This window comes from Moschus berezovskii, chromosome 11, assembly GCF_049115385.1.
Source record: "Moschus berezovskii isolate FMDL1 chromosome 11, NW_MosBer_1.0, whole genome shotgun sequence".
In the NCBI taxonomy this organism is placed as follows: Eukaryota; Metazoa; Chordata; class Mammalia; order Artiodactyla; family Moschidae; genus Moschus; species Moschus berezovskii.
The window spans coordinates 103,894,183-103,909,600 of NC_142470.1; the positions used below are offsets into that span (position 1 = coordinate 103,894,183).

General features: G+C 40.8%; 2 protein-coding genes across 9 annotated transcripts in view; both read left to right on the plus strand.

The window, feature by feature from the left end:
- AFF3 (ALF transcription elongation factor 3) overlaps positions 1-15,418 on the plus strand; it is a 643,034-nt gene that overhangs the window by 430,652 nt on the left and 196,964 nt on the right. For all 8 annotated transcript variants that reach the window (XM_088841644.1, XM_088841640.1, XM_088841642.1 and 5 more), the window contains one exon: positions 4,657-4,693. In XM_088841644.1, the coding sequence (XP_088697770.1) occupies positions 4,657-4,693 (37 nt within the window). The remainder of the gene's footprint in view (positions 1-4,656; positions 4,694-15,418) is intronic.
- LOC129539491 (heat shock factor 2-binding protein) lies at positions 6,808-10,297 on the plus strand. Its single transcript, XM_055400162.2, has one exon. The coding sequence runs from the start codon at positions 7,298-7,300 to the stop codon at positions 8,300-8,302; it is 1,005 nt and encodes a 334-aa protein (XP_055256137.2). The 5' UTR covers positions 6,808-7,297; the 3' UTR covers positions 8,303-10,297.

Sequence of the window (15,418 nt, forward strand, 5' to 3'; positions counted from 1 at the left end):
CTCCAACACCACAGTTCAAAAGCATCAATTCTTTGGCGATCAGCTTTCTTCTCAGTCCAACTCTCACATCCATACATGACCACGGGAAAAACCATAGCCTTGACTAGACGGACCTTTGTTGGCAAAGTACTGTCTCTGCTTTTTAATATGCTATCTAGGTTGGTCATAACTTTCCTTCCAAGGAGTAAGCGTCTTTTAATTTCCTGGCTGCAATCAGCATCTGCAGTGATTTTGCAGCCCCCCAAAATAAAGTCTGACACTGTTTCCCCATTTCCCATGAAGTGATGGGACCAGATGCCATGATCTTCATTTTCTGAATGTTGAGTTTTAAGTCAACTTTTTCACTCTCTTCTTTCACTTTCATCAAGAGGCTTTTTAGTTCCTCTTCACTTTCTACCATAAGGGTGGTGTCATCTGCATATCTGAGGTTATTGATATTTCTCCTGGCAATCTTGATTCCAGCTTGTGCTTCTTCCAGCCCAGCGTTCCTCATGATGTACTCTGCATATAAGTTAAATAAGCGGGATGACAATTGTTCCATGTCCATTCTAACTGTTGCTTCCTGACCTGTATATAGGTTTCTCAAGAGGCAGGTCAGGTGGTCTGGTATTCCCATCTCTTTCAGAATTTTCCACAGTTTATTGTGATCCACATAGTCAAAGGCTTTGGCATAGTCAATAAAGCAGAAATAGATGTTTTTCTGGAACTCTCTTGCTTTCTCCATGATCCAGCAGATGTTGGCAATTTGATCTCTGTTTCCTCTGCCTCTTCTAAAACCAGCTTGAACATCTGGAAGTTCACAGTTCACATATTGCTAAAGCCTGGCTTGGAGAATTTTGAGCACGACTTTACCAGCGTGTGAGATGAGTGCAATTGTGCGCTAGTTTAAGCATTCTTTGGCATTGCCTTTCTTTGGGATTGGAATGAAAACTGACCTTTTCCAGTCCTGTGGCCACTGCTAAGTTTTCCAGATTTGCTGGCATATTGACTGCAACACTTTCACAACATCATCTTTCAGGATTTGAAATAGTTCAACTGGAATTCCATCACCTCCACTAGCTTTGTTCATAGTGATGCTCTCTAAGGCCCACTTGACTTCACATTCCAAGATGTCTGGCTCTAGGTGAGTGATCACACCATCATGATTATCTTGGTCATGAAGATCTTTTTTGTACAGTTCTTCTGTGTATTCTTTCCACTTCTTCTTAATATCTTCTGCTTCTGTTAGGTCCGTACCATTTCTGTCCTTTATCGAGCCCATCTTTGCCTGAAATGTTCCCTTGGAATCTCTAATTTTCTTGAAGAGATCTCTAGTCTTTCCCATTCTGTTGTTTTCCTCTATTTCTTTGCATTGATCGCTGAGGAAGGCTTTCTAATCTCTCCTTGCTATTCTTTGGAACTCTGCATTCAGATGCTTATACCTTTCCTTTTCTTCTTTGCTTTTCGCTTCTCTTCTTTTCAGAGCTATTTGTAAGGCCTTCCCAGACAGCCATTTTGCTTTTTTGCATTTCTTTTCCATGGGGATGGTCTTGATCTCTGTCTCCTGTACAATGTCATGAACTTCCATCTATACTTCATCAGGCACTCTATCTATCAGATCTAGTCCCTTAAATCTATTTCTCACTTCTACTGTATAATCATAAGGGATTTGATTTAGGTCATATCTGAATGGTCTAGTGGTTTTCCCTACTTTCTTCAGTTTAAGTCTGAATTTGGCAACAAGGAGTTCATGATCTGAGCCACAGTCAGCTCCTGGTCTTATTTTTGCATGTCACTTATTATTTGCATATCACTTATCTAATAAAAGTCTGGTATCCAGAATGTATGAAGTACTCTTTTAACTCAACAACAAAAATGCAAACAACCCAATTAAAAAATGGACAATGTACTGAGCGACTGAACTGAACTGAACTGAATATAAAAAGAATATGTGAAAAAAAAAAAGAATATGTGTATATATGTGTGTGTGTGTGGTATAACTGAATCATTTTGCTGCGTACCAGCAACAAATACAATATTGTAAATCAACTGTACTTTAATGAAAAAATAAAGATAATTTTGATACTATTGAAAATAAGAAAATGGACCAAGTATTTGAATACACATTTCTCTAAAGAAGTATGCAAATGGCCAAAAAACATATGAAAAGATGTTCAACATCATAGTCATTAGGGAAATGCAAGTCAAAACCACAATGAGAAACTACTACATACCCACTTAAATGCCTATAATAAATTTTTTAAATTAATAATGGACTTTCTTGAGTTTTACACATTCATAAGTGAATGGTCTGTATCTCGTGCCTTTGTTGGTTTTCTGTGAGCTGTAGTTTCTGGGAAGTGAGCCGCTCTCATTCCTGTAGCTCTTGTAACCCAGTCATTCGTGTGCCTCCTTCATGAGGATCCAGTGCGGCTGTGGCGCTGTTGTCCCTCTGATAGGAACTCTAACTCAGTGTAAAGCCCCAAAGGTCTGTTACTTATTTTTATTTTATATTGTACTATATTTTATTTACAGTGTTGTGTTTGTTTCAGGTGTATAGCACAGTGATACAGTCATATATATATATGAATTAACAAAAGCAGTTCCCGTCTTTTGATGGGGAGCTCGTGGTTTATAATATAAATGGCATTATTTTGAGAGAGGGATAACTTAGGTATGGCATTGGGTTTTTTTTCTTTTTGCAGCTTGAGGCAGTTGTAAAATAGTTTAATGTAGCTTTTTGCAACTGTGTATTCTATAGTATTTTTTTCATTTGGTGAAATCTTAACTGTTAATGTTTTTGGCATTGTGCTTTGTACCATTTATTAAATAAAAATTTTAAAAAAATAATAAATAAATTAATAGAAAATAGCAAGCTTTGGTGAGGATGTAGAGAAATTGAAACTCTCATACATTGCTGGTAGAAACTCAAAATGTTTCAGCCACTGTGGAAAAGTCTAGTGGTTGCTCAGAAAGTTTAATGTAGAATTAGCATATGACCCTGCAAGTCTACTCCTAGATGTACAAAGGATTGAAAAAGGATTCAACAAGTTCATGCACATATGTGTTCACAGCAACACTACTCACAATAGTCAGAAGGTGGGAGCAGCCCACATGTCCATTAGCAGATGAACGGATAAACAAATTGGTGTCTCTCTCTGTGTGTGTGTATACATATATAAATGGAGTATTATTCAGCCATGACTTTTGGGCTCCAAAGTCACTGCAGATGCTGATTGCAGCCATGAAATTAAAAGACGCTTGCTCCTTGGAAGGAAAGTTATGACCAACCTAGATAGCATATTAAAAAGCAGAGACAGTACTTTGCCAACAAAGGTCCGTCTAGTCAAGGCTATGGTTTTTCCCGTGGTCATGTATGGATGTGAGAGTCGGACTGTGAAGAAAGCTGAGTGCCGAAGAATTGATGCTTTTGAATTGTGGTGCTGGAGAAGACTCTTGAGAGTCCCTTGGACTGCAAGGAGATCCAACCAGTCCATCCTAAAGGAGATCAGTCCTGGGTGTTCATTGGAAGGACTGATGCTAAAGCTGAAACTCCAATACTTTGGCCACCTCATGCGACGAGTTGACTCACTGGAAAAGACTCTGATGCTGGGAGGGATTGGGGGCGGGAGGAGACGGGGATGACAGAGAATGAGATGGCTGGATGGCATCACCGACTCGATGGACATGAGTTTGAGTGAACTCCGGGAGTTGGTGATGGACAGGAAGGCCTGGCGTGCTGTGATTCATGGGGTCGCAAAGAATCGGACACGACTGAGCGACTGAACTGACTGAACTGATTCAGCCATAAAAAGGAATGAATGGGTGAACCTCTGAAACATTATGCTAAATGAAAGAAGCCAGACAAAAACGATGACATATTGTATCATTCTATTAATATGAAATACCCAGAATAGAAGAAGTCATAAAGACAGGATGTAGACTGGTGGTTACCAGGTACTGAGGAGAGGGGGAATGGGGAAAGTGGTGAATGGGTGAAGAATTTGACTTTGGAATGATAGAAATGATTTGCAATTAGAGGTGGTGGTTTAGTACATGGTGACTGTACGAAAGGCCACTGAACTGTTCAAAGTGGTTAATTTTATGTTATAGGAATTTCACTTCAGTGAACAAAGCAAGAAGTCCACAATAGAACAGAGAAGTGATTGTGAGCTGTATACCAGAACTGCTTGAGGAACACATAAATGTTTCTCATTATGGTAACTGGTAGAGATTATGATCAGTGATTAGGTTCTGAACAACCAATAATATATCTCATTTTGAAAGTCAAAATAAAAAGGTTACTTTTCTAGACCTCTTATAGTTTGGGTATTTATGCTTGGATCTATGATTTAATTAGGGTGATTTTAAGATTAATTCATATAAAGGTCAGGGTTATTTTTTTCCATAGATATCCAGTCGTTCTGTTATTCCTCAAAAGCAGTGCTGTCCAACAGATATATAATATAAGCACATAATTTTTTATTTCATAGTGGCCACATTGAAACTGTAAGAATAAAAATGTGAAAATAATTTTGTCATGTAATTTTTGTAATCTCATATAAACAAAATAGTATTGTTTCAGTATGTAATCAATATTAAAATGTTAGTGAAATGAAGAACAAAGTCTAATGAAAAAAAGAAGAAAATTAATTGATAATTCTTGTTTCATTTTAGGATTCTCAGCTTGCCTCCTCTGGACACAATAATCCAAGTAAGAAATGCTTCTCTCTGTAGCTTCAGATGTGGGGTGGGAGTGGGTGAAGAGTGGGGATGCATGCAATATACAATAGTTTTAAAAGAACTTCACTAAGACAAAATCAGGTGGGGAATATGAGGGCCGTTTGTTAAAGTGCTGCCCACATGGATAAGGTACATTGTGACCTTGAATGTTCTGTCTTTATTCAAGGAAAGCAGGGCCAAAATATGGACTTCCCTGATGGCTTAGATGGTAAAGAAGCTGCCTGCAATACAAGAGACCCGGGTTCGATCCCTGGGTGAGGAAGATCCCTTGGAGAAGGGAATCGCAACCTACTGCAGTATTCTTGCCTGCAGAATCCCATGGACAGAGGAGCCTGGTGGGCTATAGTCCATGGGTCACATAGAGTCGGAAACGACTGAGCAACCAACACTTTTTACTTAGGGTTAAAATATAAAATGGTGAATTTCAAAGTAGCCCTAGGAGGAAGGAATACCATCCTTTCTTACAGTTGGCCTCTGGTGTATATGAGGGGAAAATATTTTTAAAAGCAACTAATGAGTTACCTGGAGAAGGAAATGGCAACCCACTCAAGTACTCTTGCCTGGGAAATCCCGTGGATAGAGGAGCCTGGTAGGCTGCAGTCTGTGGGGTCGCTAAGTGTCGGACACGACTGAGCGACTTCAGTTTCACTTTTCACTTTCATGCATTAGAGAAGGAAATGGCAACCCACTCCAGTGCTCTTGCCTGGAGAATCCCAGGGATGGGGAAGCCTGGTGGGCTGCTGTCTATGGGGTCGCACAGAGCCGGACACGAATGAAGTGACTTAGCAGCAGCAGCAGCAATGAGTTACCTAAATTAAAAGAAAATAGGTGGGCAAAGAGAACAATCAGAAGATCTCATGATAAATGTTCTTAGAATCCATGAAGAAACCATGCCCTCTTCTGGGGAGAAACAGACTAAAGTGTCCTAGAAGGAATTTCGTTGTTGAACCCAGTGTCTAATAAAACACTGGGGCTTCATCATCAAACAGAGAATATCATCCCATGAAGTATTGTTTTAATTCTCTTCTTCAGCAGTGCTAATTGGTATTAATGTTTTCTTGAGCATTAAAAATGCATAAGCCACCCCATCCATGTCTTGTAATCACACCCACAGAGACTGGGCTTTGTTGGTCTCTTGACCAGTCAGTTGGCTGAAGAGCATTGCTTGCAAATTTCAAAGCTATGTTTGAACGTGAAAACCACTCTGAGCCAGTAGATGTGTCTGGGGCTCACCCACTGAGCATCTGCGGGGGCAGAATGATTATGGAGAAAAGACATCGGGACAAGTGCATTAGAAAGCCCTAGACTTTTAATGCACAGCTAGAGGAAGGTCAGGGGAGGGGGATGATGGCGTAATGGTGCATGGGCAATCTCATTAATTATCCCACCCTCTGTTGGAATGTGCTGTGAGCACAAGCACCAGGGAAGAGGTGAAATTCCAAGGGACTTGAAATCCATAGAAATGAATAAATGTAGTAGTAAGGAAAGGAATCAGGAGCTGCATGATTAAGTTCATGAGGTGTGCAGGCATCGGCATCATATGCCAAAGACGAGAGCATACAGAAGAATTGCCTTTGCTCCCCTCACCATTTCTTTCCATTTCAACTTAGACAGTTCAGGGTGAAGGGAGGAGATAACAGATAGAATAAATGAACTTCCTCTCAGCGTGGAGTCTTTGACGTAAAGAAGAACAAAGAAAATAGCTGTCAGTCCCTCCTGTGTTCAGTCTCTTCTTTATGTTTGCTCTTTCATTTAATCCGAACAGTAGCTGTATGAAGTAGGCATTGCATCCCCATTCTGCACAGGATGAAAATGAGATTCTGCAGTTAATACCTAGACCATGGTCACATGGCTTAGAAAAAGCGACAGGATTTGAATCCAGGGATCTAGGTCCCAAAGACAATAGGCTTTCCCTCCATAACCTTGACCCCAAAAAGGTTGCTTCCATCCCTTCCGTGTGAGATTAAATTCCTGTCCAAGATTCTTGTTTGCATCTGGCCTATTTTTTTGGCATGGCATAACATTTACTTGCTGATCCTACCATTGAGATTATGTAAGCACGTCTACCTTCTTTGGAATTGTGAGTGGCACCTGCATGATATGGTGTAAACCACATTCTGGCAATTCATCATCTAAGGATATTTGTCATTGACTTTCTCTTTTCTAGGGGTAAGGTTTTTTTTTTTTCCAAATAAAGCTTCCCCCATTCAAAAAAAAAAGATAATATTATTATTTAAAAATCAGCGATGTGGTATGTGTGTATATACAAGTGTGTGCATACCCACACACCCAGAATGGAATGCTATGCAGGAAAAAAAAAAGAATGAATGAAATAATGCCATTTGCAGCAACATGGGTGATCCTAGAGATTATCAGGCTAAGTGAAGTAAGTCAGACAGAGGAGAAATATCATGATATCACTTATGGGTAGAATATAAACTATGACACAAGTGAACCTATTTACAAAACAGAACCACAGTTACAGAGATAGAATACAAACTTATGGTCACCAAAGGGGAAAGTGGGGGAAACAAATTAGAAGTTTGGGGTTAGAGGAGCGGAGGCCGCAGCAGTCATGAGCGAAGCTGGCCGCGCTGAGGAGGCCTGTCGGCACATGGGAACTAAAGAAGAATTTGTTAAAGTTAAAAAGAAGGACCTGGAACGACTGACAACTGAAGTGATGCAAATACGGGACTTCTTACCCAGAATACTAAATGGGGAAGTACTGGAAACCTTCCAGAAACTAAAGATTGTAGAAAAAAACCTGGAGAGGAAGGAGCAGGAGTTAGAGCAACTGAGGATGGACTGTGAGCACTTCAGAGCCCGCCTGGAGTCCGTGCAAGTGGACAGAGTGAGGGAGAAGAAGGAGAAACTGGCTCTTCAACAGCAGCTGAACGAGGCAAAGCAGCAGCTGCTGCAGCAGGCCGAGTACTGCACAGAGATGGGCGCTGCGGCCTGCACCATACTGTGGGGAGTCTCCAGCAGCGAGGAGGTGGTCAAGGCCATCCTGGGAGGGGATAAAGCTTTGAAGTTTTTCAACATCACTGGTCAAACAATGGAGAGTTTTGTGAAGTCACTGGTTGGGGATGTTAAGGAGCTGGATTCTGATGAAAATCAATTTGTTTTTGCTTTGGCCGGAATCATAACAAATGTAGCTGCCATAGCCAGTGGCCGTGAATTCCTGGTTACCTCAAGTCGGGTGCTCCTGGACACCATACTGCAGCTTCTAGGGGACCTGAAACCCGGACAGTGTACCAAACTCAAAGTGTTAATGCTGATGTCCCTGTACAACGTGAGCATCAATCTGAAAGGCTTGAAGTACATTAGTGAGAGCCCAGGATTCATCCCTTTGCTGTGGTGGCTTCTGAGTGATCCCGACGCAGAGGTGTGTCTCCACATGCTGCGCCTCGTCCAGTCTGAGGTGCTGGAGCCAGAAGTCTTCTCCAGGTCAGCCTCTGAGTTCCGGAGCTCCTTGCCCCTGCAGCGCATCCTGGCTATGGCCAAGAGCCGCAACCCCCACCTGCAGACCGTGGCACAGGAGCTCCTGGAGGACCTGCGTGCTCTGGAGCGCGATGTGTAGGGGTGCCCACGTACCATCTTCTCCCCGGTTCCCCACTTTGTCCTCCAAAGTCACCAGCCATGTGCCATGTTACACATGTAGATGTGATGACTAGTGATGGGTGTGAATTGATATGTATCTACAGGACTTCCTCTTGGAAGTAAAAATTCCTGTGGGTGGTTGGTTAACCTTGCCAAAAGGGGAGCCTAAGGAAGGCTCTGTCCTTCCAGAAAGGCCCATGTCAGCTGCAGCCAGAAGAGGGCCTTCTCAGAGAGGCTCCTGCTGCCCAGGAGACTCTGAGACCTGTTGGCTCCCCCTAAAAGCGGGAGGTTAAATAACTGCCCAGCCCATTGGTTAGCATTTTCCTGAGATACATTATTTGAAAAACAGTTCATTCTCTCTAATGATTACAGTTAATCCCCCCAGTTCACGTTTACCTTTCAACCTTTTGGTGAACCTATTATTTCTGATGACATTGGACATTTTAGTTCTGTATTTTTTTGCCTCTTTTATTTTTGAATAAATAAAGCCAGCAGAAAATAAAAAAAAAAGAAGTTTGGGGTTAGCAGATACAATTATTATATAAAATAGACAAACAACAAGATCCTACTGGATAGCACAGGGAACTATATTCAAAATCCTGTAAGAAATCATAATGGAAAAAATAAAAATCAGAGTGTCCTCTGTAAATTATAGCACACTGGAAACTTTACAGAGCTAGTCCTACCAGCATTTCCTGTGCTGTTTCTTGCATTTGGTTTGGAATAATTACAGTTTGGGGAATCATGACTCCACTAAGTGTGTAGAAAATAGGAAAACACTGAATTTCAGAGAAAAAAAATATATCTTGATGGACTGATCTTCCCCACTCTAGGTCACTGCTTTTTTATTTTTAAAATTAGAAAACTATGTTATGTAGATACTAAGAGAAAAGAGTATATAAATTAAACAGAAAATCATTTTTTAATCCAGATCTTTTAAAAGAGAGCTGCTTTAGCAAGCTTGCTGGTTACCAATTAATTTAATATTATAAAATGGCAGCTTATTAAGTATTGAGAAACTTAAACATCAAAATAGGTGATGCATGTTTATAGTTTCTTAAAGGTGTGAGAATGTCCCGTTCATGCGTCAGACTGAGCATAAGCACTTCATTCCCTCCCTTCTGAATCTGCATTAAAATAACCAAAGCAGCAGTGAAGGAAGGAAATCCATAATAGCCCCGAAAACAGGAAAAGATTTCATTAGCAAACCAGAAATTCAGCTGAGTTTCTGGAAAATTGAGAGTGGATGGGACTGTGCTGTTAGATAATCCTGGGCAGAAAAAGGAAAATAGTGAAACAAACAGGAACAAGCCATAGTGGTGGTGGGAGTGTCCTTCAGAGCTCACTCCAGCAGAGACTCAAACCCTCTGAACCCCAACAGAGAAGAGGTGTGGACTGTAGACAGTGACGGGAGCATGGCTGTCCACCCACCCTTACTCCTCCACTCCCATCTTGGCAGCTTTTCATACGGACCTTTCAGTCTGGTTTTCCTCCCCCAGAAACCAAAGTACAAAAAAAGAATAGTAACATTTGCTAAGAAAACGAACAGTTATCTAGAACTTCTAGTTGGGAGCTGGTGCCTAAGAGAGAGGGACTTTCCTGGTAGCTCAGCCGGTAAAAAATTTGCCTGCAATGCAGGAGACCCTGGTTCAATTCTTGGGTCAGGAAGATCCCCTGGAGAAGGGATTCTTGGGCTTCCCTGGTGGCTCAGACAATAAAGAATCTGCCTGCTCAGACAGTAAAGAATCCACCTGCAATGCAGGAGACCTGGGTTCGATCCCTGGGTTAGGAAGATCCCCTGGAGGAGGGCATGGCAAGGCACCCCAGTATTCTTGCCTGGAGAATCCCATGGACAGAGTAGTCTGGCAGGCTACAGCCCGTAGGGTCACAAAAAGTTGGTCGCAACTGAGTGACTAAGCACAGGCACATACGTGCATCTGAGAGAGAAGCAGAGTAGATTCTGAGATAATACCAAACCTTAAAAATAGACATCTAAAGCTGAAACTGCAATACTTTGGCCACCTCATGCGACGAGTTGACTCACTGGAAAAGACTCTGATGCTGGGAAAGGTTGGGGGTGGGAGGAGAAGGGGACGACCAAGAATGAGATGGCTGGATGGCATCACCGACTCTGTGGATGTGGGTTTGAGTGAACTCCGGGAGTTGGTGATGGACAGGGAGGCCTGGCGTGCTGTGATTCATGGGGTCGCGGAGAGTCGGACACGACTGAGCGACTGAACTGAACTGAACTGAACTGAACTGATGGTTCAGTTCAGTTCAGTCACTCAGTCGTGTCCGACTCTTTGCGACCCCATGGACTGCAGCATGCCAGGCTTCCCTGTCCATCACCAAGTCCTGGAGATTGCTCAAACTCATGTCCATCAAGTCGGTGATGCCATCCAACCATCTGATCCTCTGTCATCCACTTTTCCTCCTGCCTTCAGTCTTTCCCAGCATCAGGGTCTTTTCCAGTGAGTCAGTTATTCACATCAGGTGGCCAAAGTATTGGAGTTTTAGCTTCAGCATCAGTTCTTCCAATGAATATTTGGGACTGATTCCCTTTAGGATTGACTGGTTTGATCTCCTTGCAGTCCAAGGGACTCTCAAGAGTCTTCTGCAACATCTAAGGTTGGTGGAAGAAAAATCAGTTTTTCTCAAGAGGGAAATAGACCAAAATGCTGTACACCCAGAATAAGCTACTTCCTATTTTTGCTGGGGGTTCAGAGGACAGTCAGGACTTCCAGCTTGTCTTGAGGGTTCTTCTCTCCTGAACTCTAATTAACATACTCTGTCCCCTTAGAAAAAGCTGTAAATCAGCCCCTCCCTACAAGGGAAACATATGTTAGCAAGATGGATCAATATACTAATACAGAAAATCCACACCAGTACCTTTTTAACCAGTTTGAATTCACATTCAAAGAGGTGAATACATAACCATGAGCAACAAAGAAAAACACTGACCCAGAGGAAATCTACTTAATTCAAGAAACAGAAGAAAAAAATTTCAAATGTGACTGCAGTCTTTAGAAGCAATTGAAATTATTTGCATCAAATAAAAAGAACAGATTGGTATGAAAAAGAAGCAGTTATAGAACAAATGAGTACTTGAGAATCAAAGATAAAGTTGACAAAATTTTTAAATTTAATAGAAATGATGGATAATAGCTGAAGTTTAGAAACACTTTTTTCTGAATATAAAGCAAAGGAGATGAAAAATATGAAAGGAAATTAAGGCACATAAAGATTAGTCATTATGGAAAGATCAAATCTGGCTATTTAGAATATATCACAAAAAGAAAACAAAGAAAATAGAGAAGAACAAATAATAATAGAATGAGAATCCCTAGGGAAATGAGCACTTATTATCAAAAATATTTACGTACAAAAAAACAAGAGACCTTGAACAAAAGCAAAGAAAAACAACAGACAGCCAAGAATTAAAGAGACCTCCAAGGACTTCAGATATTAGAATTACCAAGCCCAGAACGTAAAATAAGAATGTTTACGTTAATTTTCAAAAATGAGAAAATTGAAAATATGGTAGCAAAAGTATTTGAAAGTATACTAATCAGAACCTCTACAGAAATTAAAATTTCTTTGGTTAGGTTAAACTGTAGTTTATATATAGGTGAAGAAAAAGTAATGAATCAGGAAATTGAACTTAAGAAATTACCTAGAATGCAGTCGAGAAAGGAAGTTTAAAAACCTGGGATATAAAGCAAGAAGGTCTAACATATATTTAACTAGAATTCCAGAAAAAGATAAGGAAAAAGAGGGAATGTTAGAGATGATGGTTGAAATTTTTCCACAATTGAAATACTCTACCTTGCAGATTCAAGAAATCCAATGAATATTATGCAGGATAAAGAAAAATAAGTCCACAGTAGACACATAAGCTGAAACTCCAATACTTTGGCCACCTCATGCGACGAGTTGACTCACTGGAAAAGACTCTGATGCTGGGAAGGATTGGGGGCAGGAGAAGAAGGGGACAGCAGAGAATGAGATGGCTGGATGGCATCACCAACTCGATGGACATGAGTTTGAGTGAACTCGGGGAGTTGGTGATGGACAGGGAGGCCTGGCGTGCTGTGATTCATGGGGTCGCAAAGAGTCAGACACGACTGAGCGACTGAACTGAACTGAACTGAGACACATAAGAGTTGAACTGCAAACCACATAAATAAAGAAAAATTCTTAAAATACCATTTAATAAGGAAGCAACAGTTAAACATCCAGTTGACTTTTGACAGCAGCTGTGGGAACCAGGAGACAATGAAATTATAACTTCATTTTTCTGTATGTGGAAACTGACAAGGTTGATTCTCACCTTTATTTGATATTACAAAGGGCCAAAAACATATAGCTCATACTCTTTTGAAGAAGAGCGAGGCTGAAGGCTTATGTTACCAATATTATGAATGAATGACTATTTTAGCTAAGTAATAGATGGTAAGGGACAGGGAGGCCTGGCATGCTGCAGTCCATGGGGTTGCAAAGACTAGGACATGACTTGGCGATTGAACAACAACAAAACTAAGTAATGAAGATAATAATAGGCAAATTGAGCAGTGAAACAGTATAGAGGAAACAGACCCACAGGTATATGAAAACTAGATTCATGTCAGAGCTAACCATGTAGATCAGTGGAGAAAGAATGGGCTTCTTAATAGATAGTCCCAAAATAACTGGTAATCTACAGGGAGAAAAAGGAAGTTAACTCCTACCTCACATCACATACAGAAACTATTCCAGATATTTGTAAAAGACCTAAATGTGTCAAGTAAAATTATACACTTTCAAAAGGGTGTAGAGAACCTCTTTCTGATGTATTTCTTAAGTAAAACACCAAAAGAAAGTGTCAAGTAAAGGAAAATAACAGGTTTTTATTGATGCTTTTGAACTGTGGTGTTGGAGAAGACTCTTGAGAGTCCCTTGGATTGCAAGGAGATTCAACCAGTACATCCTAAAGGATGTCCCAAATATTCATTGGAAGGACTGGTGCTGAAGCTGAAACTCCAATACTTTGGCCACCTGATGCGAAGAACTGACTCACTGGAAAAGACCCTGATGCTAGGAAAGATTGAAGGCAGGAGGAGAAGGGGATGACAGGGGATGAGATGGTTGAATGGCATCACCAACTCGATGGACATGAGTTTGAGTAAGCTCCAGGAGTTGGTGATGGACAGGGAAGCCTGGTGTGCTGCAGTCCATGGGGTCGCAAAGAGTCGAACACGACTGAGGAACTGAACTGAACTGAATAAGGGGATGCTGCACAGCAGTGAGGATGAATGAACCAAAGCTAGGTGCATCATGTTGGCTGAATCTAAAAATCATACTATTGAATGACAGAAGTAAATTCCAGAAGAATGCATGCAGTACAATTCCATTCATGTGAAATTTAAAATCAGGAAAAACTGAAGACTATTTTGTTTACAAATAAATACAGGACAGTCAAAACTATCAAGAAAAGTTGGAAGATTAACTCATTAACGCATTAATCCATTACTTGCTAACTAGAACTCAATAGGATGCAGGCCTAGGAGGATTCTGGGTTATTTCTTATCAATGTCCCATTTCTGGGCTTGCAAGGTGTTTTCACAATTAACTCAATTCGCTTTTTAAAAACTGTGTGTGTATATGTGTGTGTGTGTATGTGTGTGTGTGTGTTCAGTCGCCTCAGTTGTGTCTGACTCTTTGCAACTCTCTGGACTGTAGCCCACCAGGCTCCTCTGTCCATGGGATTTCCCAGGCAAGAATACTGGAGTGGGCTGCATGCCCTCCTCCAGGGGATCTTCCCGACCCAGGGATCCATCTCTTGTGTCTCCTGCATTGGCAGGTTTGTTCTTTACCACTAGCACCACCTGGGAAGCCTATATGTATACACACACACACATTTTTACACACATTACATGCATGCTCTATTGAACTTCTTTTTAGGAAAAGCATAGCCTTTGTTTGAGACAGATTAACCTATGCCACAGTGAGATATAAGAATGAGAATCCATTTGACATAAATGCTTGGAACCCTTGTCTTCATTCAAGTTTAGTGGCAGTCCCTCTGCACAGGTCCAGTCTTTCTCCTGTTTCTTAGAGATTAATATTTATATTGTTACAATATTATAAATTCCATTATTTATACATAATTTTTCTCATTGTCCTATAGACACTTCCCAAAATTAAATTATTAATTAAATTAATATTAATGAGATGACTCAATAATTACTGAACAGAGCATAAATATTTTAAATCTTGGCTATGCAGGAAGAAAGGTATAGCTTGAGGAGTAGGATGTGATGGAAGGAGGGGAGAGCAGGAGGGAAGAATAAATGGGGGGGCTTCTTCATTTCACTTAGTATAAAAGAAAAGGTACTGTCAGAAGTTGATTAATCAAAAAATAGAGGATTAAATTTATTTAAACTTAAAATACTCACTAGACATTAAAAGGGCTTCCCTGGTGGCTCAGATGGTAAAGCAATACAGGAGACCTGGGTTTGATCCCTGAGTTGGGAAGATCCCCTGGAGGAGGTCATGGCAATCCACTCCAGTATTCTTGCCTGGAGAATCCCCATGGACAGAGGAGCCTGTCAAGCTACAGTTCATGGGGTCACAAAGAGTCGGACGCGACTGAGTGACTAAGCACAGCACAGACAGTAAAAATAGTTAAAGAACTGGCAACAGTTGTCAGAGGGGAGGTGGTCGTATAAGTATATTAAGTATCTTCTCTCATTTTTCATATTAGAAATTATTATGTAGTCTCTGAAGTTGATTTATCTAAAAATAAGTGTATCATTTAGCATAATGGTTGTTGCCATGAGCACAGATTACTTTTACTGTAAAGAAATGTCATAGTATAGCTTAAGTTTCTGTCCAAGCAGAATGCAGCCCAGGTCCATCTCGATTTCCTTGTCATAGTACAACTTATGTAGGGTGCAGTACTCCAGTAGTGCAGTCATTTTCAGGTAAATTAGACATTATCTACCTTTCCAGATGGAGTACACACCATATAAGCCCTTGGTACATTTACTGGATTAAACATGTAGCTACTGTAACTTTTCAAGTGGCCTGCTGGAGCCTCGAAACTTTCATGCGTCGA

Coding starts and splice junctions, on each gene's coding strand:
- LOC129539491 (XM_055400162.2), top strand. CDS start 7,298: ATGAGCGAAGCTGGCCGCGCTGAGGAGGCCTGTCGGCACATGGGAACT.